The 22,106-nt window shown below is 37.9% G+C and overlaps 6 protein-coding genes across 16 annotated transcripts; 3 read left to right on the top strand and 3 right to left on the bottom strand.

Annotated features, from left to right (window-relative positions):
• The first annotated feature begins 123 nt into the window (after positions 1 to 123).
• LOC128896931 (vacuolar protein sorting-associated protein 33B) lies at positions 124 to 2,782 on the top strand. Of its 2 annotated transcripts, none has more exons than XM_054160510.1 (7): positions 124 to 411; positions 492 to 702; positions 899 to 1,122; positions 1,199 to 1,705; positions 1,783 to 2,013; positions 2,081 to 2,406; positions 2,480 to 2,782. In XM_054160510.1, exons 2-7 carry the CDS (start codon positions 545 to 547, stop codon positions 2,741 to 2,743), a joined length of 1,710 nt encoding a protein of 569 aa, XP_054016485.1. In that variant the 5' UTR covers positions 124 to 411; positions 492 to 544; the 3' UTR covers positions 2,744 to 2,782. The 2 variants fall into 2 exon arrangements, with proteins under 2 accessions (XP_054016485.1, XP_054016483.1); XM_054160508.1 differs by having other exon boundaries at positions 124 to 429.
• Positions 2,583 to 6,529, bottom strand: LOC128896930 (eukaryotic translation initiation factor 3 subunit C). Of its 3 annotated transcripts, XR_008462182.1 has the most exons (7): positions 6,392 to 6,529; positions 6,026 to 6,131; positions 5,823 to 5,955; positions 5,454 to 5,738; positions 3,339 to 5,378; positions 3,066 to 3,264; positions 2,583 to 2,705 (listed from the first exon to the last, which is right to left on the bottom strand). XR_008462182.1 is itself a non-coding variant. In XM_054160506.1 (6 exons), exons 2-6 carry the CDS (start codon positions 6,116 to 6,118, stop codon positions 3,125 to 3,127), a joined length of 2,691 nt encoding a protein of 896 aa, XP_054016481.1. In that variant the 5' UTR covers positions 6,119 to 6,131; positions 6,392 to 6,529; the 3' UTR covers positions 2,927 to 3,124. The 3 variants fall into 3 exon arrangements, 2 of the variants coding, with proteins under 2 accessions (XP_054016481.1, XP_054016482.1); XM_054160506.1 differs by lacking the exon at positions 2,583 to 2,705 and having other exon boundaries at positions 2,927 to 3,264; XM_054160507.1 differs by lacking the exon at positions 2,583 to 2,705 and having other exon boundaries at positions 2,927 to 3,264; positions 3,339 to 5,375.
• Positions 6,530 to 7,047: 518 nt separating this feature from the next.
• Positions 7,048 to 10,557, top strand: LOC128897051 (uncharacterized). The gene is made up of 5 exons (XM_054160701.1): positions 7,048 to 7,360; positions 7,733 to 8,113; positions 8,186 to 8,461; positions 8,536 to 9,029; positions 9,102 to 10,557. Exons 1-5 carry the CDS (start codon positions 7,196 to 7,198, stop codon positions 9,250 to 9,252), a joined length of 1,467 nt encoding a protein of 488 aa, XP_054016676.1. The 5' UTR covers positions 7,048 to 7,195; the 3' UTR covers positions 9,253 to 10,557.
• On the bottom strand, positions 10,201 to 13,497 carry LOC128897050 (dnaJ homolog subfamily C member 7). The gene is made up of 11 exons (XM_054160700.1): positions 13,167 to 13,497; positions 12,715 to 12,803; positions 12,519 to 12,643; positions 12,250 to 12,438; positions 12,018 to 12,136; positions 11,788 to 11,941; positions 11,565 to 11,729; positions 11,337 to 11,502; positions 11,119 to 11,265; positions 10,903 to 11,055; positions 10,201 to 10,842 (listed from the first exon to the last, which is right to left on the bottom strand). Exons 1-11 carry the CDS (start codon positions 13,202 to 13,204, stop codon positions 10,709 to 10,711), a joined length of 1,479 nt encoding a protein of 492 aa, XP_054016675.1. The 5' UTR covers positions 13,205 to 13,497; the 3' UTR covers positions 10,201 to 10,708.
• Positions 13,498 to 14,330: 833 nt separating this feature from the next.
• On the top strand, positions 14,331 to 18,192 carry LOC128897048 (brahma-associated protein of 60 kDa). 5 transcript variants are annotated; one of them, XM_054160699.1, is made up of 7 exons: positions 14,331 to 14,457; positions 14,885 to 15,016; positions 15,097 to 15,272; positions 15,645 to 15,975; positions 16,047 to 16,244; positions 16,339 to 16,597; positions 16,670 to 18,192. In XM_054160699.1, exons 2-7 carry the CDS (start codon positions 14,903 to 14,905, stop codon positions 17,074 to 17,076), a joined length of 1,485 nt encoding a protein of 494 aa, XP_054016674.1. In that variant the 5' UTR covers positions 14,331 to 14,457; positions 14,885 to 14,902; the 3' UTR covers positions 17,077 to 18,192. The 5 variants fall into 5 exon arrangements, with proteins under 5 accessions (XP_054016674.1, XP_054016670.1, XP_054016671.1 ...); XM_054160695.1 differs by having other exon boundaries at positions 15,630 to 15,975; XM_054160696.1 differs by having other exon boundaries at positions 14,341 to 14,457; positions 14,890 to 15,016; positions 15,630 to 15,975.
• Positions 18,193 to 18,785: 593 nt separating this feature from the next.
• On the bottom strand, positions 18,786 to 22,085 carry LOC128896943 (protein phosphatase 1 regulatory subunit 14B). 4 transcript variants are annotated; one of them, XM_054160541.1, is made up of 5 exons: positions 21,830 to 22,085; positions 21,041 to 21,258; positions 20,875 to 20,964; positions 20,725 to 20,766; positions 18,786 to 20,232 (listed from the first exon to the last, which is right to left on the bottom strand). In XM_054160541.1, exons 2-5 carry the CDS (start codon positions 21,245 to 21,247, stop codon positions 20,191 to 20,193), a joined length of 381 nt encoding a protein of 126 aa, XP_054016516.1. In that variant the 5' UTR covers positions 21,248 to 21,258; positions 21,830 to 22,085; the 3' UTR covers positions 18,786 to 20,190. The 4 variants fall into 4 exon arrangements, with proteins under 4 accessions (XP_054016516.1, XP_054016519.1, XP_054016518.1 ...); XM_054160544.1 differs by having other exon boundaries at positions 18,786 to 19,581; XM_054160543.1 differs by lacking the exon at positions 21,830 to 22,085 and adding an exon at positions 21,690 to 21,767.
• Positions 22,086 to 22,106: the final 21 nt, after the last annotated feature.

Here is a 22,106-nt window from a genome sequence, read left to right as displayed (position 1 = left end):
AGCGGTGAAAGTGAGAACTATATTTACTACAAACTTTGGGCGTTTGCTGCTAGATGGCGCCACCGACACATGATAATTAATAATTTTTTTTTGCAATTAATCCATAATTAATATGATTTCTTGCTTTATAACACTCTAATGTAATAGTTAATATTCCAAATTTATCATTTCTCTGAATAGTTATTTAATTATTATCGTTACTTTATCAAAGTTTCTAGGTTATATCTGATGTCGTTATTACGACAAGTGTCGCAAAACACTACGTCAATAAAAAATACAATATTTTTTAAACCGTAGGGGCTAAAGAACTTTGATGTTACTTTTCCGTAGCAGCAAGCAGGGATGCACAATTATTAAAATGAACGAAATATGGATAATTTCATGTAGCGCAACAATGTAGCTAGTCACAGCGTAAATAAGTATTTTTTCGTACGTAAACCTTTCATCCTCTGATTTTTAATACTCGTTACTGATTTGGAATAATATTTCAGACGTATACTAAAGGTAATGCAGGAATTAAATGAATTTATATAACTGGTAAAAGATGGATATCACACTAGATGATAGATTAAATGTGCTGCAACAGATAAGCCAAAGAAAGCTCATTGAAATATTGGACACGATCCCTGGGACAAAAGACCTGGTGATCGAGCAGAAACTTATGAAAATCCTGGATAGTTTTGTAGGAGTTTCTGTACTCAAGTAATAGTTTCATTAAATACTCTGATTACTAGGTCATTCAAATAAAAGGACTGATTTTTATGAAACTATAACTTATCAATAAATTAATTACAAGCTACAACCTTAGAACTTTAAGAAGGCTTTAAGCTTTTGTTCATATTTGAATCATCTGGTATATCATTTTAAAATACACAGAGTAATAATGTCTTTGGTTTAGACGCTATGGAATCGATAAAATATATAAAATGGAACAAGGTCTGAAACTTTCAAACTCTCAACGCATATTTCTAGTCTCCAGTGATTTGATTTCTTGTAAAAGGGTATTAGATCAGATACAATCAGAAATCTCTCCAAATATCAGACCTCGTGTACAAGCATGCCACCATATTCTAGTTGCTCCATTTGTACCGACAGTTTTGAACACAATTATAGAGGAAGAGGGTAATTATTTACGTTATTAAAAACTGATAATCGTTATTAGGTCTGCGTTAAGGTAAGAATGTTGATGTTTGTTTAGGCTTGTCCGGATTAGTCACCGTACGAACGTTATCATGGGAATTTATACGATTAGACGGGAACGTCTTATCTTTAGAAAATCCTATGTTTACCGATCTTTATTATCACAAAGATACTACTCTATTGCCAGCATTGGCGCGTGGCTTATGGTCGTTGCAGCTTATACTCGGCTCGCCCAAGCTTTTAATTTCGTTTGGCAAACACAGTCAACAAATAATAAAAATTATGGAATCCATGAACCAATGTTTAGGCTCGTCTAATATCGAAAATGAGATAGGAGCTTTAATTTTGATGGACAGGAATTGCGATTTAGCCACTCCTCTCTTAACTCCCGTAACGTACTCAGGGCTACTGCACGAAGTTGTAGAGATAAATGTGGGTACTGGCGTTTTGGGCAAATCACAAACCAAGTTAGAACCAGAGAAAGATCAGATTTACGGAGAAGTAAGAGACACACCGTGCAGCGATGTATTTCCTATTTTACACGGGAAGGCTAAGTCTCTAAAATGTATATTTTTACATTTGTATACGTTCCTTTCATAGATTCGATTTCTATGCAAATTGGTAATATGTACTGTGTATTAGCTGAACAGGATGCTATACAGACGATGAAGTTGTCCGAAATGGAACGATACGTGGCGACGAGATTGCAGAAAACCAGAGATACGACGCGTCAACTGGCCTTTCATATTTCTGCTTGTCAACTCATCGCTGATACGCTAGGTTCCGATTTTCAGACTTTGCAGAAAATAGAAAAGTTTATACTTGAATGCAAGGAGAGAAAAGAATGCTTGGCTCATATAGAAAGACACATAGGTACGTAAACATTATTATTACGTAATATCGCGGTATTATTTAAAAAAAAAAAAAATAATATTTCCAGACGATCAACCGTTGAGAGCTCTACGTTTACTATGTCTGTTGTCCATCGCGAGCGACGGAATCACGCAAAACGAGCTACACTCTATCCAGAGGCTACACCTTCACGCGCACGGTTACAAACACATACCGTTGATGTACAAATTGCAAAGTATAGGTCTGTTAAAGTGTAGAACGGAAAATATTTTGCATAAATTACCAAACTGGACCAGCGAATGGAACAACAATGCTCAAAAGCTGAAACTTTTGCCTAGCTATACCAAACAAACGGACCAGAAAGGACACGCGTGTCCAAGTTACGTATTCAACAATGCTTACGTTCCTGTGATCGTCAGTATCGTTCTAACGAGAGTTCATTATTTCGCTCTTATTCGTAATTAACGCGCAGTTTACATCTCTACAGGCTCAATTATTAAACATCGTTATAAGTCAAGAGAAGGACCCTAGGAGTCTCGAAGAACTGGGAAATTTATCGAACTGCGTCGTGAATGGTCAACGCGGTTCGCTACTGCCGAAGATGGTGGTGATATGTATCGTAGGAGGTATCACCAATGCCGAAATAGCTGCTTGCAGATTTATAGAAAAGTCGACCGGGATTCGACTTGTTCTCGCGTCCGACAGCATAACCACTGGAAACAAAATACTCGAAACAGTTCAAGAGATATAATATCTAAAGACTGCCACGAAAATAAAACACCATTAATAATTAGACTGTGGATGTTTATGCAAAATAAATCTTTGAACCAAAATAGGAATTTATTTTACTCTGCGAATATTATACTGTATCCATTTTATAAATTTTTTATTAATACATAAAAATCCGCAGTCTAATCGACATCGTTTATTCTCGTACTGTAGAATTCGAATGTTTTATATGTAAATAGTAAAAATGAAAGATATGGAAGTATGGATAATTTCAATGGTACAGTGAAACTATACACGTTACTTTGTATACTGTTATTTCCAACATTATTTACATGAGTGCGTACACGATACAATGATCCAGTTTGTCAAACACCCAAGTAAATAATGTCCGATATTATCTGATTCAATAATTTCGATTTTCCTCTCGGTTACGGTCGCGATCGCGATCGCGATCGCGTCTTTGACGGCCCCAATCTTGTCCCTGTCTGTTGTAATTTTGCCGGTCGCGGAAGTTTCCTTGGTTTCCTCTCGAGAAGAAGTTTCCTGCAACAAAAGGGGCATTAAATAGAAAGCCTCGAAAGCGAGAAGACCTCTCCCAAGGTATTTCTTTCGATTACCTGGCTTCATTTCAAAGATGCGTTCGTTAGAGTCAACGAAATTGTTCACTTTATCCGTAAGCTGTAATGCCAGCGACTGGAGACGGCTTGGCTCGCTGCGATGCATCACGACGGTTTCCGTTGGGTCGTCCAAGGACGCCATCAGCTCCTCGTTGATGATCATTTTGCTGATGATAGAGTGGACGATGGGTCGCTTCAGTTGAAACATCTCCGCTAGCTTGGGCATAGAGATCGAATCGTAGACGTGCGAGTACGTGAACAGATACGTCCTCAGCGCTTCCTCCTTGATCAATCTCGTGAGCATGTCGCGTACTTTGTCCGCTTGGTAGAAGAGATCCCAAACTTTGGCGTTCATTTTCTCGTTGATGATGAAATTGTTGCACGCCGACCAGTTTCCATTGCGCATCGCCTTCGCCGCGGCTACGACGTGCTCTCTCATGGATTCTGGAGGGCCTACCAGAGACTGTCGTTCGCTCGACCTTAACTGTTGGTAGAAAGTCTTTGAGATCATTCTTCTTCTCGCGTCGAACTCGTGCGCAGCCATGTACGGGATTTCGATGAGCATAGCGGAAACCAAGTAGACGCATTCGAGGAGCTCCAAGTTGATGTGCATGTGGAAAGGCATCTGCCTCTGCTTCTCGATCTTCTCCTGCTCTTTGCTGCGCTCGTGTTGCCTCTGAGGAAGAAGACCCTGCGCTAGAAGCTCCTTCACCTTTCCTGTTACCATCAAATCAACCAAACAGTTGTGCGCGTCTTTGATGTTCGCGTGTCGGAACGCGCACAAGCCCAAGTGCGCGATCGTTCTGTTGTACAAAATTTGCGTGGCCGGGTCGGAGTGCTGAATAGTCTCCTGCAGATGGGACATTAGGATAAGGTCGCGCGCCTGGAACCAATTGTCGTGAAGAGCGTGGTGATAAATATGGGAGAGAATCGCGCGAGTTCTGAGCCTGTCCGTTCCATCGTGAGCGTAAACGTATTTACAAAGCTTCTCCATAACTTGAACGGACGTCACGACTTCGGGACCAATTTCTTTATCTTTTTGCTTGAGAACGTTCGGATCGAATTTGTAATACAGATGCTCGATTTTGCGTAGATACACGCGACAGAGTTCGGAAACGTTGCGTTGCCTTTCCAGATATACTTGGACTTTGTCTATTATTTCGGACACTTGCTTCTCGTCTTTCAATCTTTCGACGTATTCGTTGCTGTGTGGATCGCACTCCTTTAACAACTTGGTGAACTCCTCGTCTAATCGTTCCACCAACGTCAACACGCATCCGTGTATCTTGTACGGTGGATTCTCGAATTCCTCTCCTTCCTCGTTGATCACCTCCGAGATTATCATGTTCTTGGTCTCCAACAGCATGTCCAGCATCTCTGTTATACGTTCCAGAATCTTCGACCAATACTCGGGCTTCATCGCGTCTGAGACTTTAGGATTGTAATCGAAGATGGAGGAGACGATGGAGAACTTGATCTTCACCGCCACAGCTGGACCAAGATTGTGAGTGTCCGCTATGCATTGCAATTCGTGTAGCAGCTCGATCTGCTCGCGTCTGTCTGTACGCTTTTTGCCACGAGCCGCGATGATTTCGGAGAGCTTCTTCAGCACGGCAGCCACGTTAATTTCGGCGTCCTTCGCGAACATTTTAGGCTTCTCGGATGGAATAGCCACGCCGCCTTTAACAGTCTCCCATTCGCCTTCTCCGTCGTCTTCGTCCTTCTTCTTCTTTCGTTCCTTTTCTTTGCGCTCCTTTCGTTGTTCCTTCCGTTTCGCCTTATCCTCGTCTTCTTCTTTGTCAGCCGTCTTATTCTTGATGAATCGTTCTCGTATGTTTTGATATTGGCCCTCGTCCTCGCTGCTTGTACTTTCGCTATCCGAGGAGCTGCCCCAATCGGACTCGCTTTCGCTGCCATCTTCGCCATCCGTCACACCCTTCTTGAATTTAGATACATCCAATTCGCTCGCTTCGGAAGCAGATTTCTTGAAACCGCTTACTATACCGTCGTCCTCTTCCTCGGATTCTATCACTTCTTCTGCTAAAGTAAATACGAAGTATTACATTATTTTATTACGTAAAAATTTACACGCATTTATACGTCATGTGTCTTTACGTTTGTCTTCCTCTTCGTCGTCGTCTTGATCTGGATTTTCTCTGAACTTGGCTATATCTTCTTCGAAGTCTTTGTTATGTTTACGAAGTTTTTGCCGTAACGAAGTCAACGACTTTGAGTTGTTCTTCGACATGTTCTTACGTCCCTCGCGATCCTCCCACACTTCGTTGATAAAGTCCTCCATCTCTACCAAACATCGGACGTAGAAACGTGGCGTCTGGCCACTTTCTTCTTTTGTAATCACCGGCAATGCCTTTTGATAGGCACGCGTCAAATCCTCGAAACCTACGATCGTAAAGAAAATGGTGAATTCCGTTTTAATAATAAATTCCGTACTTGTAAGTGATGCTGATTATCATAAATACTTACTGGAAAGCATGCTACTCATATCTTTAATCTTCTTATAATTTCTTATTAGTTTGATCAAATTAGCGATTTCCTCGTATCTTTTCTCTTTTGTCGAGCGTACCACCCGCTTAGTTTCTTCTTCTTCATCGCTGAACTATAAAAAAAAAGTTAGATAAATAACCCTGGTTCGAGTAAAAATCTAGTTGGTAGGAAATTATATTTACTGTGAAGGCTGTAGCCGGTGCCCTCTGAATCTGCTCCTCCTCAGAAGCGCTATCAGACTCAGAGTCTGAACCAGTTGCAAAGAAACGACTCATATTGCTAACTTTACTGCAACATACAAGTCAAACACAGTTAATAGAGTTAATTAAGTACTTAAATGCGTTCTAAACCAAAATTGATTTCGTCAAAAGTTGACAAAATCACCTTTTGTTTACTAAAACACGATGCAGGAAAGCAATTATATACTCGTGTTGTCTTTAAACACATGGTGCAGTAACTTAACCTCTAAAGCTCAACAAAACGCTTATGAATAGATAGAATAGAAACTATCTTAAAAATATCAATTATATCTATTCTATGATAATTACCAACTATAAAATTATTCGTTTTCTTGTCCTTCAAAGGGCAGAATCACTGATAGGTTAGAATGACAACCAGCTGAACCAGCCGACATTAATGGCGGAAGCGCAAACTGGCACAGACCAATCAGAGAGTGACGTCACGCGTGTTTTTAAAACGAATAACTAAATTCGCTTTAATGATTTTCTTGATACGAATATCATTAAAATACATATCTGTTAATAGTAAATCGAATTATATTAATAATTGGATTTATTTGAGATATACGAAGTGGCGCCATCGGTGGGAAAACGTCCAAGCTTGTAGTGAAAATAGTTTCTACTGCAACCGCTAGATGGCACCACTAAGTAAATTATAGTTAAATTAAATAATTATTGATACAGATGATAAATTTGACATTTTTCATAACAGGAAGTAACAATAACAATTGAATTGTACAAAAAGAACATTTAGATTGTAAGCAGCGCCAATCAGTCGTAATACAATTGTTCAGCCATAGCTGTTGGTAAAGTAGAGCGGGAGATGTAAGATGGCGCTGCATCTTCGCATTTTGTGGCGCCATCTGGTAGCACCACTGAGAACTATTCGATGGTGCCATTTTCAAACCTCTTACTAGCGCACTCGACGTCAAATCGCCTAAGTTTGTAGATTCCAGCACGCGCTGATGGGTCTATTTACTTTTCTATCTTTCATGAGGATCTTGTCGAAAATTGCATATGGTTGCATGCATGTTTTGTTGTCGTGAGCAATATTATGTCCAGATGAGAAAACAGTGAATTCGCCTGTACGATAATATTTTAGCCGGGGTAGCAATGGGTAACCAAGTGACACGCGGGCATGCATCCACCAAGAAGACTGATTCCGTTGCGAATGCCGGCAATACAGCCAATGCAACTAGCCTTTCGAAAAGTTCCTCTGGAACAGAATTAGAAAACAATGCACACATGCAGTTCTTTCCGATCGAGAGCCTAGCGAAGGTATGAGGAAGTTGGCTTATAACTGCGTTACCGTATCACGTTCGTCGCGTATTCTAAAAGAGATGCATTTCCAAAGGGAACAGCTCGACGATCTTCATGAATGCTAGTCGTTTTCGCAAATCCTTTACATTTTCGAAGCTTGAAACGTCGTGTGCGCTTCATGAATGATTTACAGGTCATTCTTCAACGATCATCCATGAAATGTCATTATGTATCAACAAATGCTCCAATTTGTTTAACCTATAACCATGCTCCCGATTCAACACAATTTTCACAGATAACATTCACAACAAAATAGATCTGTGTAGAGCGCTGTTGGCTTCACTCAGATATTTCTGTAACTATGTCCCTGACATTGTATGCATTTTACAGACTCTGTCTCACTTGACTCACGACGAGGAACGTATAACCGGTATTACAAGATCTGTATTTCAACGGTACCTGTTCCCCAATTACCCGGAGTTAGGTGAACATTTGTTCAACTACCTGCATCACGTGGCCAACGTCAATACTTCCTATTTGAGTGCCAATGCCTTTAAGCAACAAGCTGAAAAGTTCCTCTCCGTGATGAACGATCAGATCATACTAGAAAATTATGTAAAAATGTATTCGAACATGAAGGGTGATGGAAGCGTCGGTCCGGATGGATTGAAGAATCTTCTGTACATTTCTTACAAAATTGCTATGGACAGTAGCGGAACCTCTTCGTGTATTTACGCGGAACAGATAATCAATGCAGTTATCATCTCGTGTGTCAGTAAATGTAACATTTATTACGATATTCCTATATTTATCAGTTTCCATACTATAAAATTTATATTACAGTTTCACGGCAAATATGCGTTATCTGTGAGCTTCGTGAGCAATTGGATTTCGCAGCACTGTCCACGTATAATACACGGTCCTCATCATTACATAGTACACGTATTGACGACTGCTTACCGGAACGGTAAAGTTTTGCTGTCCAAAGAGCAACCTCAACCGCACCTGCAGATACCAACGCCCATATTGGAGCAACCGGATATAGAATTTCCTCAAATTCTGCTCCCCGTGAGCTACGTATGGTTGTTGTCGAGTACGCTGCCAGAAAGTTACCTTCAGGTACATTTTAATTTAAAGTCTTTCTATATTTCGTTTCGTTGTATTGTTAAATAGCGGAAGAAACGTATGTTTAGGTGGTTGATTCGCCACAGGACGTTCCTCACGCTTTGATAGCCAAAAGGTTGGGCAGCGTGTGTCCTAGACATTGGGCGTTGTTGTATAATAGCTCGGAGCATGGAACAGGAGCCAACCGTTTTCTTCATCACGTTTTAGGGTACAGGGGTCCCACTCTGTTGTTCATAAGGGCTGTTAGTCCAGACAAGGACACGATTTCTCCTACGTATTGCATATGCTCGGCGGTAGAGTGGCGCGAGAGCCATTTGTATTGGGGCGATGAAGACTCGGTTGGCATCGAACTATTTCCATCGTACAGAGTTATAGAAAGGGGAGCCAAAGTACTCTATTTGAATACTAACATCCGCGGCTATCCCCACGGATTGCGGTTTGGGAGTAACACGCGTTCGCCATACATCAGTATAGACGAATCATTCCATTCGGTCAGTATCGCAGGCGCACCTTATCCAATCGCCAGTTTAGAAGTTTGGGGCTGCGGAGACACGAAGTTGAGGTAACGCGTGTATAGTTATGAGTATGATTTAAACAAATTTTAACGAAAACATTCACGGAAAAATGTTTTCAGGGAGCGTCAGCTGGAAATTAAAAAATGGCAGGTGAAGGAAGCGGAAAAGCAAAGGATCGTTAAATTGAGCGCCAGCGATTGGATAGATCATCCCGATCGTTACTTGCTCGAATTGGCGGGCAGGGCCTCTTACAACGAATCGAGTAATTAAGCGCGAGGTAGTACATACGATAGCACAAAGTTGATTCAGGATTTATAGTGGATTGTTTGTATATATGTATATATTATCAAACATACTATTATATCGATACGTACTTATGCCGTATATGTAAGATCCCAGATACTGTAATTTGTTCGGAACGTTTTATTTTAGAACGAGCAATTTTCATAAATTATTATTTATAATCCGTAAGAGTTACTTAAAACTTATCGTTAGATCGGAGTACTTACTTAAAAGACCTTGCGCAGTATATTTTAAAGCCGTACTTTTATGCTCAATAATGTTAGCTAATTTAAAGGATATATTGACACGTTCGAAACGAAGATGTGCTGTCTTATGCAAATTAACGATTGTACCTTTACAACAACAAATACAAAACCGATTGGTAATATCGAAAATCGTTAATCGTCGATAAAGTGAGATACGCGTATGCTCGCTGAAAGTAGGATCTCAGCGAATGTATATTAGTAGGTGCTGTTACACTTTTTCGTATGCTCTTACAAGTACATTTCGGCTGTTGCGTGCCTTAACGTTCGTGCCGTTTAATTTAATCTAGTAAATTGTGCATAATTTTTCGTAAATTTACACGTCCTTGTATTTTTCGAGCTGTGACCATTATAGCGTGCCTTATATACATACATACTGTTAAAAGACATCCGATAAGAGTAATCGAATGTTGCATAGTACCGAAACGCGTTTGTACGAAAAACGAACAATTACGATTGCACATTGGAAGTTACTTTGCCTTTGCAAATTGTCATATATTTATTATTTCGAATAGATGAGTACATTTTTTAGAATGCGATATTTGTATTTAAATAAACGATAGAAACGCCAAGTTTATATTTTATTTTAACGAACGTGCGATCAATGTTGCTCCTCGTCGCGTTATTCTTGAATTTATTTAGTTATTCTAATAATCGAAATCGAACTTCGACATGGTTTGTTCAAGAATTTATTAAGGTCAATTTAACAATGCTTCGTACATTGCGTTTCTACCAAGAAACGCGTGGAATTTGTTTATCTCATAACGAAGCCAATTTAGAAATAATATAACGGGCGCAAACGAATCGAAGCAGGTTCAGAAAATTCATAGTCATAGATTAACTCTTTAACATTTAGTAAATACCTATGTCAATGCAACTGCACTTTCCCAAGAAGTTTGACCAGTTTAAGAACCGACACGAACCATAAGACTCATCGTTTACGCTTATCGTATCGCGAAGATGTACGATACAAGGATATTACATATATAAGACATATTTACAAGTATTTAAATAAATATATAAAACTATATCTAATAAGTTTTATATTATTTACGTTGTCTAGGGGTACGGGTTTGCGCTACGAATAGAAGGTACATAAAATCCTAAGATACTCATTTGTCGAATAAAACTAAATACAGTAACGAGGTATAAAGATTAAAGATGCGCTTCACTGAATCTGGTCAAGTAAAGTGGTAAATAAAACTATCGGTAAAACCACTGGAAAAACCACCACCGGTACAACCACCTCCTGTATGGAAGGGATAACCGTTGTGTTGAGTAAAGAGCGTTTGGAAGGCTGCGGATTCAGCCATACCTGTAAACCAGGTAGAAATATTATTCTCTCTTTTAAAAATACCACACCGTAATTACCAACCTTCGAATCCATTATCGCCGTCTTCCACGTCGTGGCCGTTGTCGTAACGCGATCGCTTCTTAGGGTCCGATAAAATGCCATAGGCTTCGCCAACTTCTTTGAACTTCTTCTCTTGTTCCCTTTTCTCTCTTTCGGTTACGTTCGGGTGTCGATCTGCGAACAGCGGTAGGATCGAATGAGTACCCACTTTAAAATAAACGCGACTCTCAAGCTCACCTGGATGATGTACCATTGCTCTTTTTCTGTACGCTTTCTTAATGTCATCGGTCGACGCGTTTTTATCGATTCCTAAAATCTTGTAATAATCCTTTCTCTTCGATGCCTTCAACGCAAACTTTGCTTCCATCAGTAATCGTTTGTTGTCTATAAATCGAAGTTCAGAGTTACGCGACTGGAAGATTGTTTTAATAGCAGAAACAAACTGTTTACCGTACCGCGGCTCTTGTCCATTTTACACGCTTTCTCGAGATCGTGAACGGCTTCTTCGTATTCTTTAAGTTCCATGTAAGACGCCGCTCGTCTCAAAAGAGCCTTCAAATAATTCGCGTCTAATTGCAGCGCCTTTGTACATTCCGCGACCGATTCGGTTAAAAGACCCAACTGTAAAGATCCGGAAATTAATAACTCTCAAAAGCGAAGAAAAAAAAAAGGTGTAACGATACCTTTGTAGCTACTGTCGCTTTATTAAAATGAAGCTTTGCGTTCGTCACTATGTTTTGAGGATCTATAGACAACGCTTCGGTGTACAATCTGTATGCTTCTTGATACTGCTCTGTTTTGTAAGCAGCGTTACCCTCTTCTTTCTTTTTCTTTAGGTTCTTGGCTCGCTGCAAAATTATAACGGGATATAATACATATTTCAAGGGTTGTTCTAGCGCTTCTTACCTTGTATATTTCTAATGCCTTGGCATGATCCGGAGCCAGCTTGAGTACTTGTTGAAAATGCGTGAACGCTCTGTCGATATCATCTTGGAAGTATAAACACATACCGCGAACGTACAATGCGTCCACGTTTTGTTTATCGAACTGCAAGATCCCACTAAAACAGGGATACGAAGTGTAAGGTCTGAAATTATCTCAAACATCTAGGGAACAATGTAAAGTAACCGACGTACTTTGCAGTTTCTTGTGCTTCTTGGTATCTTCCTAAAAATGCTAAACATTCCGCTTTAGTCAGTTTGAATTGTGGACACGAAGTGCTTACATCGCAGCAACGGTCCATGCAGTACACGACCTATAAAAATTGAATCGATTATTTGTAATTCATTTATTTATAAGTATCGATAGTCTATTATAATAACGAAGAATCAGGAATCTAGATATTATATTATCGAATTTATCACGAACCTTTCGAAAATCCTTGGAATTATACGCAGCATCGGCATCTTTAAGATACCTTTGTACATACTCTAAATCTTTTTTTTCCGCAGCTATCGAATTATTATCAGGATCAAGCTCCAATAACTTTGTTAAAGTGGATTGAGCTTGACCAACGTCTCCCAAAACTAGGCAGCATCTTATCACTCTTCTGTAAGCCTAGAAATGTAAGTAAATTAAAATTAGAAACGAGATTATTCGTTTAATTCGTGCATATCGATACATAGCATACAACATACTTTGTAGACACTTGCATCGATTTCAATGCATTTTTTTGCATCATTCAAAGCGTCGTGATATTTGCCAAGCATCATATAGCACGCAGCTCTGTTTCCATAGTATAGAGAAGATTGTGGACTCAATTCTAAAAGAATATAGACGTTACTGATTTATTACATCACAATGTCAGAAATTCTTTATCAAAGTAAACTTTACCTATAAGTTCTGTATATTCGGTTAATGCTTCTTTGTATTTCTTTCCAGAGAACAATTCTTTGGCACACTCATTCTTCTTCTTCATCAACCTAAAATGACAAAGCATATAATTGTGAATTAATTAATTTGCAAAGTCATATTCATGAAAACATGAAGCAATTAGTAAACCCTTTGCTATTCTTATTACGTAACCCCATCACAAATCTTTTTTAAAATGTTACGAATAACACGGAATGCAAATAATTATATAAAAACATTGAAGATTCGTTTGAAAGGCATAGATACGTTTGATTAATCGAGAGTTGTCTCTTTGTACTTCCTACGTTTACAAACAATATTGCAGTATTAATTATGTGATGATAGTGCAAATTACATTACTCTAAATTACGAAGTCGACTAATTTAAAGAATGTATTGTGTAACGTTACATGAATAAAGACTGTTGTTACTTACTCTGCGACAGATTTTTCACAATCCATGTCACTGGCCATTGTATTTTATTTATTGTTTATCGAATTGGTAACTTTCGGAGCAGTCTTTCCAAGAAGCTAGAAAAGTTTTGCGAGCGGAAGTGGCATTCAACTAATCGTTACGGACAATGCGTACATAGTTTTCTGTTTCATGTCGGGATCGCGATTGCGTCTAAACCTGATATAATCGCTACAAAACGTGCTTCTCTTCTGCTCTTTGCTTAAGAAAGAGTCCTGCTCCCTTTGATAGTGCAAGCGGAAGGGACCGATTCTTTGATTCCTAATAACGATCCTGGGAATTTAGTGTTCCGAAACGAACTCTAAATGGGCTGAGCACGGAGTAGGTTAACAGAAAGGAAAGTTCTCTGAGAATCCTCGATGTTGACTATGCTTGTTACTAGAGGGAGGACGCCATGTTTGAGAGCGGAAACGGAGTAGCCAGACAAAACGCTCACTGAGCCGCTCTCTGAAGAATACACTAATATTTATTTATTTTATTATTTATTTATTGATTTATTTATGTGCGAATCTGTAGATATAATACAGTTTTAGGTAAAAATATTATAAATATTGGTAGCGGCATCTCCCATAGTGCCAAGAAATACCAAAAGTTGGCAAGACTGAAACTATCTTCATGACTGAAACAATTGAATGGCGAAAAGAATATCCAGTACGTGCCTATTCTGTGGCTTAGGAAATATACGCATGGTGAGAAAATAAAATTTCTTGCTTCCCGAAAATAAAATTCGAAACGCCAAAATTTGTAGTGTTAATAGTTCCAACTGTTGTCCCCAGATGGCGCCACTAACGGATAATAAATATGCATGGAAATTAGAAATTTACATGTTTATCTAATATACATAGCGTAATAAAGCATTGAATGGTATTAATTGGGCATTGATGACGAATAATAAATAATTTGTTAATTGTTAGCGGTGGCGTCATCTAGCGGCAAAGCGCCCAAGTTTGTAGTGCCAACAGTTTCAGTTAGATGGCGATGCAAAATTTTTTATTCATAAAAAAATGCATAATTAATACGATTCTTTGCTTTATAATGCTACAATACTTTAGTTAATATATGAAATTTATCATTTTTATGCATATTTATGTAATACATCTTTGACGCCTCGTATATACCAACTGCTGACAACTAAAAACATGGTTTCCATGTATGTCATTTACATTCGTCCATGTTATGCTGCATCGCGATTAGTATAACCCTAACTAACTGCACTAACCCTGCAGAAAACTGAATAGAAGCTTTGAAAGCGCAGGTTTTTACTCATTTTTCCCTTTTTCTAATTTTTTTTTACATTTCTCATTACATCAGAACGTCAGTAGTTATCGTTCTAAATACATTAACTCAAAGATGTGTTGTGATGCAATGTATACGAATTTGACGGACTGCCGAGAAAACCTAGGACTCACAGTGCTTTAATATCGGTTTTCTTCGCGTTTTGGTATTTATTGCATCTTCGAATGTCATCGTTTGCAACATTTAAATACTTTTAAAACGGTGCAATTGATTCTAACCTGTTGAAGGTTGCAATTATGCGTAGCTACGAAGGTTATGTTTTTGTTTGTCGTTGTTCTTAGAAATTGTATGTACAATTCTTGAATGTAAACGTACATACTTATTCGATAAAATATTGTAATACTTATTTTCATGCAGATAAAAATCTAATCGATCTTTTCTGTTAGGGCAGTTACCAAAGAGATATGGCGCAAAGGTTTCCTGTACCTAATGCAGGGAATAATGGCCCACCGCAACAAAGATATGCAGCATCGTCTGTACCTCCAAATTTACGACAGTATTCAGGCCCAAATTTTCCTGTAAGTACATGTACTTTGGCAAATATCAACTTGTAACTATGTTTAGAGCTACATTATCTACAATATAATTTGTTGTATAGATGCAACAAAGATCTGGGTTCACACCACCTCCACAGATGGCTGCCACCGGGCCTGGTCCAGCTAGTATAATAAGAGCGAACCAGCCTTACTCCAATATGCGTCAAGGCCCGATGCCTACTCCCCCGGTTGGGAAAAGAAGTGCGGATCAACGTATACCCATGTCACAGCAGAAACCGTAAGTATACCAACATTGCATGCCTTAATTTTAATTTCACATTTGTATTTTCGTCGTTACGCTCATCGACCTGCCATACTACTTTGATAAATCAAAGAAAACGAGAAACCTAATAGTCGTAATTTTGTACACGAGAAAGCAATATATTATTCTATGTAAGGCAAAAAGATTTAAAATATGAAATAAACATTGAGAAGTCTTTTGAAATACCTGAAATACACGCATCGTATCATTTCGATTATCGTTATCAAAATAATAATGTTGAAAACCATTTACCAGGAACTTCACTGCATTTCATAAGCTTCAAAATTGGTTTATTGATTTTTGAATCTATGATTTTTACACAAACTCATTTAGGTATTTTTGGAACAGTGATTTTTCACATTCCACATCCAAGAAGAAGAAAAAGCTGGCGGACAAAATATTGCCGCAGAAAGTGCGCGATTTGGTGCCCGAATCGCAGGCTTACATGGATCTACTCGCATTCGAGAGGAAGTTGGATGCAACCATAATGCGGAAACGGCTGGATATACAAGAAGCCCTCAAACGTCCTATGAAACAAAAGAGAAAGTTGCGAATATTTATCTCCAACACTTTCTACCCGGCGAAAGAGGCTGGCGAAGGAGAAGAGGGGTCTGTCGCATCATGGGAACTCAGAGTCGAAGGACGGCTCTTAGAGGACACCAAAAACGATCCTAACAAGGCAAGAAATTTTGCGTAAAACTAAATAAAGCGTGAAACATGAAGTATCTGAACTCACGTTAAAACTTTTAGGTGAAGAGGAAGTTTTCCTCGTTCTTCAAAAGCTTAGTTATAGAATTGGATAAAGATCTGTACGGACCAGACAATCACTTGGTCGAATGGCACCGTACGTTAACGACGCAAGAAACTGATGGATTCCAAGTGAAGAGACCCGGAGATAAAAACGTCCGGTGCACCATTCTTTTGCTACTCGATTACCAGCCCTTACAAGTACTGCTCTCTTGTCTTTTTAAATCGAACAGTTATCAATATATCTGAAAAGAATCGACGGGGCTGCTACTGATCAATCATTTCTTGTTTACAGTTTAAATTAGATCCCAGATTAGCACGACTGTTAGGTGTACATACGCAAACGAGACCCGTCATCATTTCCGCGCTCTGGCAGTACATAAAAACCCATAAACTTCAAGACAGCCACGAAAGAGAGTTCATAAACTGCGATAAATACTTGGAGCAAATATTTGCTTGTTCGAGAATGAAATTCGCGGAGATACCACAGCGTCTAAATCCGTTGCTTCATCCGCCTGATCCAATTGTAATTAATCACGTCATTAGCGTAGAAGGTAAGCAATAATTTCATTCGATAATAATTGTTAAGATACGTTTACTAAAAAATAATCTATGATTCGTATCAGGTACGGAAACTAAGCAAACCGCGTGCTACGACATAGACGTCGAAGTGGACGACACGTTGAAAACGCAAATGAACAATTTCCTGCTATCCACTGCGAGTCAACAAGAGATTCAAAGCCTCGACAACAAAATCCACGAAACGGTCGAGACGATCAATCAGCTGAAAACGAATCGAGAGTTTTTCTTAAGTTTCGCCAAGGATCCTCAGCAGTTTATCAACAAGTGGATCATATCCCAGACGAGGGATTTGAAGACTATGATAGACGTCGTTGGGAATCCGGAAGAGGAACGCAGGGCGGAATTTTATTATCAACCCTGGGCTCAGGAGGCTGTTTGCCGATACTTCTATACGAAAGTTCAACAGAAGCGCGCGGAGTTGGAGCAAGCGCTTGGTATTAGGAATTCATAAGCGTTATCGAAATACAGTAATAATTTTGAGACATAACTATGTAAAGTATTTATGCGAATCTTTTTCTTATTCCAATTACAATGTGTCTTGCGCTTGACTTGCCAATTTAAAACGAGGAGAATGAGAATCTGTGTGGGACACGTTTACATATACCGAATGGCTGCAGACGAAGCGAAGAACACGACCCTCCTTGACAGTTAATATTTTGTAAAATAACGCGATCGAAAGTATAATTTTATGTCGAAAAGACGATATTTTTGTAACGGTATACGCGAATAGAAAATGTTTTAGCGTATACATTTCTTTTTGCCGTTGTTCGGTATACATAAACGCACCTTTAAATTACCTACTATTTTCACGTCCTATTTGTATCTTTCAAATCGCGTCATGAATGCAGGAATTTCATTTTGCAATCGGTGTAGAGGTGTCTTTCTTTCTTAAGAGTGTCGTGGATTGATTTGATTTAGTATTACGCGAGAACATTCCAAGCATTCACACGTGACAAGAAATTCCATTACAATGGTATACATTAAATCGCCTTCTTCTTTTGTACGAGACATTTTCAATTTCTTGTAAATGATTCACCGAGAAAACGATGTTGAAATACATTATTACAATTGGATAAGATTTTCTTCTTACTTTCGAGACACTAAGCCGTAATGATATACAAAACATTCTTCGCACGCTAACAAACATTACGTTTAAAGCACCGATCACGCTCTCTTAATTAGATGATGCATCTGAAATGTCAATTAATAGTACGCATACGTGTTAAAAATTTGTTCGAAAGGAGAAGATAACATTTCATATGCATCGACTTAACACCTTATCGCATAACGTAGAACAAAAGAACAAAGATTTTGATAGCGTTACTTGTTCCGATTATAAAATTTAAAAACTTCATAATTTCGATTCGGTGAACATAACTCTATCGAAGATCGCATATTCTTTACAACACTAAATCACAAGTGCACGAATTGATTGTATTTTTTTCTAATACGATAAGCTTTGATTGAAGTTTGGCGTATTCGTTCGATGGTTGAATGGTATTATTCACTCGTCCAAATGGACCGAACACGCCATCGATTGCACGCACGAGATCAAAGTTTATCGTATACGTTTATTCCTAATCTTAATTACACATTCACATATATTTCATCGTATAAAGTTTTAAATATACATGTATGGGTGACGAGACGAGTTGAACGCTGTTAATTAGCCGTTATTCGCCCAAATTGTATGGAAGTTTAAGGGTAGACAAGTAGTCTAGACACATTTTCCTATGGTGACGACAAGTCCACAAAGATTACATTCTGCCATGTTGCCAACGAATGGCAAGCGAATCTCTGTACACCCTAATATCTCGTAAATAATCATGATTCGTACATTTCGCTAGTCCTTGCTTGGATAAAACCGTTTCCATTCCTCTTCCATGACCTTAACACGTTGACTGCCAGATCAGTATCGACCAAGATTGTCGAACAGTCTTACAATCCATCAAAAGTCATGAATCGTAGCTACATTTAGTTGTACGATATTGATTCGAATGAAACTGGATAAAACTGTTTCTTTAGTGTAAATTAGAGACTCGAATTTTACAGACACACTAGCATAGCAAAAACTTGTACCGATCCAACAGGAATGATGTGGCGGTCAATGTGTTAGCTGGGGATTAATAACGCTACGATCGATTTCTTTCGTTTTGTTGTTTTGTGTTGCCAAGACGTGTTGCAAAGTGATCACATTTTTGGTATTGCTTTACATTCTATCCAACGTGAACACAAAAGTTCCTTTTGCGTAGTGTGTTTGCCAACTTCTCAGTTCGTTCGACATCCGATACTATGTATACGTTCATTAATGATATATCCATCGTAATATCTTATTTGTCGTGTAATTTCTGTACGCATCTAGTTTTGAGAGGAAGGTAAATTCCATTTGTGCAGTCTTTTGGTACAATATTAAGTAATAATTCGAGATACATTCGGTGTAAGAGATCTGTGTGTTTTCGGAAGTTTATGTCAAGTTTGCTTCCTTCCTCTTTTACATGATTGTTGATGGTAAATGACAGTCGATAAACCGTATAAATGTCACCTATAATTGCATACTATCGTGACAACGACTCTCTTTAATGATTCTTTAAAATTGGTACGTTTTATAATTTAAAAAAGTATAACAGGTACGTCATAAATAAAAATTTTAAATCGTGGAATTTATAACATAATTATATAAGTAACAAAGTAATTAAAAAAAATGTAATAATAGATCTAAGATTGCTAAATATTTATAAATATTAAAGGAACCGATAGCAGAGTAATTTTCAATACTGATTCGGTAGGGCAGCAACAATAGGTGTCATTTCCACGTTTTAATTAATTACTATGCCAGCGATAAAATCATCTGAAACATACACGCTTTTGCTACGTAATATTATCAAACAGATTTCTTCTTTAATTCGTACAAGCATTCGATGCGAAATTTGTTCATATTACTCCCTTAAAGTATTTTCTAAAATAAATAAAATCGTGTTAATTGATTATACTACTAGAACATAGGAATATTAACTGTTAGAACCCAATCGTATTCTCAGTTGGGATAATTCGATAAACATAGGATATGTATAGAAATCATTTGGTATAGTTACAACGTTTGGAAGCATTGTTAGTCGATCCTTAACAACATAAATATTACTACGAATGATTGGAGTATAGAAGGCATACAAAACTAGAGTGTAGAAGAACAAACTTTTTCTATTATACATCACATTGGATGGATCGTACAGCAAGGCAGTTGTGTACTGTGAGGTTTATTACTTGATATGCGATGCGCACACAAATAACTAACAAAGTTAGCCATTGCACTGAGATAAGTCAGATACTAATGCTTACGATTTCAATATGAAATAATACACGCTAGAATAAAAATGTGCAGAGTCATTTTAATGTTTTTCCCCGTTAAGTTCTATCCAAGTAATGATAAATTGGCATTTGAGTTGTACGTGCGCAACTCGTTAAGGCTTGAATATGTCTTTGACTCGTTCCAAATCTGAGCAAATTTGTTAATGCTTCAAAAAAGTCCTTGCAAACACGTAAGTGTTAAGAAGAACGTGAAACTTCTTCAAAGTGTTTTAGCTTTTTCGAGTAAATCATTAATGAATTTCTGAAACACATAAACAACTTGTGTTAGTAACAATTAGTACAATAGTTTGTACGCGAATGTTACTTTCGAAATATTACGGAGGATAAACCGTGTTTAAGCTACGTTGCTCTACCCGAAATTCCTTGTGCTGTTTTTAAATAAAACATCCTAAATTAATAAATTAGTCACACAGTATTAAAGAGTCACGCTAATTTGTATGTAAAAGATTGTACAAATGGTTTATATCTTCGTAACGCGGTTAAATACGATAGGCAGTGTGGTTTAAAGTCCAGTTCAGATTGCGATTTATGTCATTGTTACATTTTTCAATAAAACTTATATATGCAAGAGTCCAAACTATCATTTCATAAAAGAAACATTTATTTTTCTACCTAAAAGATAGCGTAACCCCTTAAACTTTGGAGAGGGAAATATTATTCCACTGCTAAACCAACCAACACGTATTCGTTTAAAAGAATATTATAAATCTACCAAAACACACGTATTACTTACGTTTATATCATGTGGAGGCTTTTTGGTATCGACCAGTAGTTCCTATAAATAAAATAAAATAAAATAAAATAAAATAAAATAAAATAAAATAATTATAAACGTTACCTCCTTCTACCAATTCTAATAATTATATAATATACATTTACATACTTGCAGAAATCTTCGTCTATGATCGTCGCTATCCATATCAAGAAGTTCATCTATATCGATTTCGACTTCTCGATTTTTACCACTGTCATTCTGAAAAATGGAAGATTACATTAAGCATAGACTAAAATAAAATTTATAATTAAAGGAAAATGACGTACAAACTTACAACTGTTTCGTATAATTTTTCTAGTTCATCAAACAACCACATTTCCACTGCCAGTCTTTTACGAATAAGAGACATCTGATGAGACCCATACTTGGCTGTCAGGAATTTCTCTCTGCGTTCTTTCACTTCTCCTTTCTCTGTGAATGCTACATGTAGATTCGCGCGTGCCGGGCTACGTTCAGCGGTAAGTACCCCACCTCCTTCCATTATAAAATTACCTAGGAATTTGAAAAAATCTATAGTCAGTTTTAAGGAGACATGATTAGATAAATTAATTAAAGGATTAAATTCTAGAGGGAGAGAGAGACTTTATTATACGTAGAATATTATACTCATGTTACAAAAAGGTAGTCATATACATCAAAGGTATACTGAGATCTTAACTGTTTATTCAAGTTGGGAAAAAATGAATGCATGTGTGAACCACATGCTACAATAAACAAAGGGGCCCCACGATCTCTTTTAATTAACGCTATTGAATGCAAATGTAACCTCGGTGGGATGCGACGCCGTGACTTACACTCAAGAAATTTTCGAATAAGAGTACAACGAACGGTTTGGTAAAGTAGAATATGATATATTTAAATGAAATAAGAAAGCAAGCAAACGGTGATGATGAAAATAAAGCAATAGGAACGAATCAATTTACGTTTGGCGTTTTAATAAAAGATTAGCCACTCGTTATCGTACGTATAAACAAAGTCTGAGTCTACGATTCCGCTTCTGGCTTGCAAATCGAATTAAAAATATAATTGGCGAGCATTTCTACGATTGCTTAATGGTACTTACTCGCTCTGGCTTTATTTCACTCTATTTCAGGATTAATACTATTCAAGCCGCAACAGTATCGCAATACCAGAATCCTTACGAATAATAAACTTTTCTAAAGGTAGCAGAGAGTGTTAGCATTTTTCCACTAGCCAGTATTACCACCAGATACACACGATTATTCTCTAATTCAGTAATATCGCGAGCTCGAAAACTTTCGATCTATTCGCGACAATCGACTTGCGATCGATATGGTGCAATTTCAAGGCGAACAAATTCTTTTTAAATTTGAAGATTT

The sequence above is a fragment of the Hylaeus anthracinus genome, unplaced genomic scaffold, assembly GCF_026225885.1.
Source record: "Hylaeus anthracinus isolate JK02 unplaced genomic scaffold, UHH_iyHylAnth1.0_haploid 11978, whole genome shotgun sequence".
NCBI lineage: Eukaryota > Metazoa > Arthropoda > Insecta > Hymenoptera > Colletidae > Hylaeus > Hylaeus anthracinus.
The sequence above is the reverse complement of the archived record's forward strand: the minus strand, read 5'-3'. Positions and strand labels throughout refer to the sequence as shown.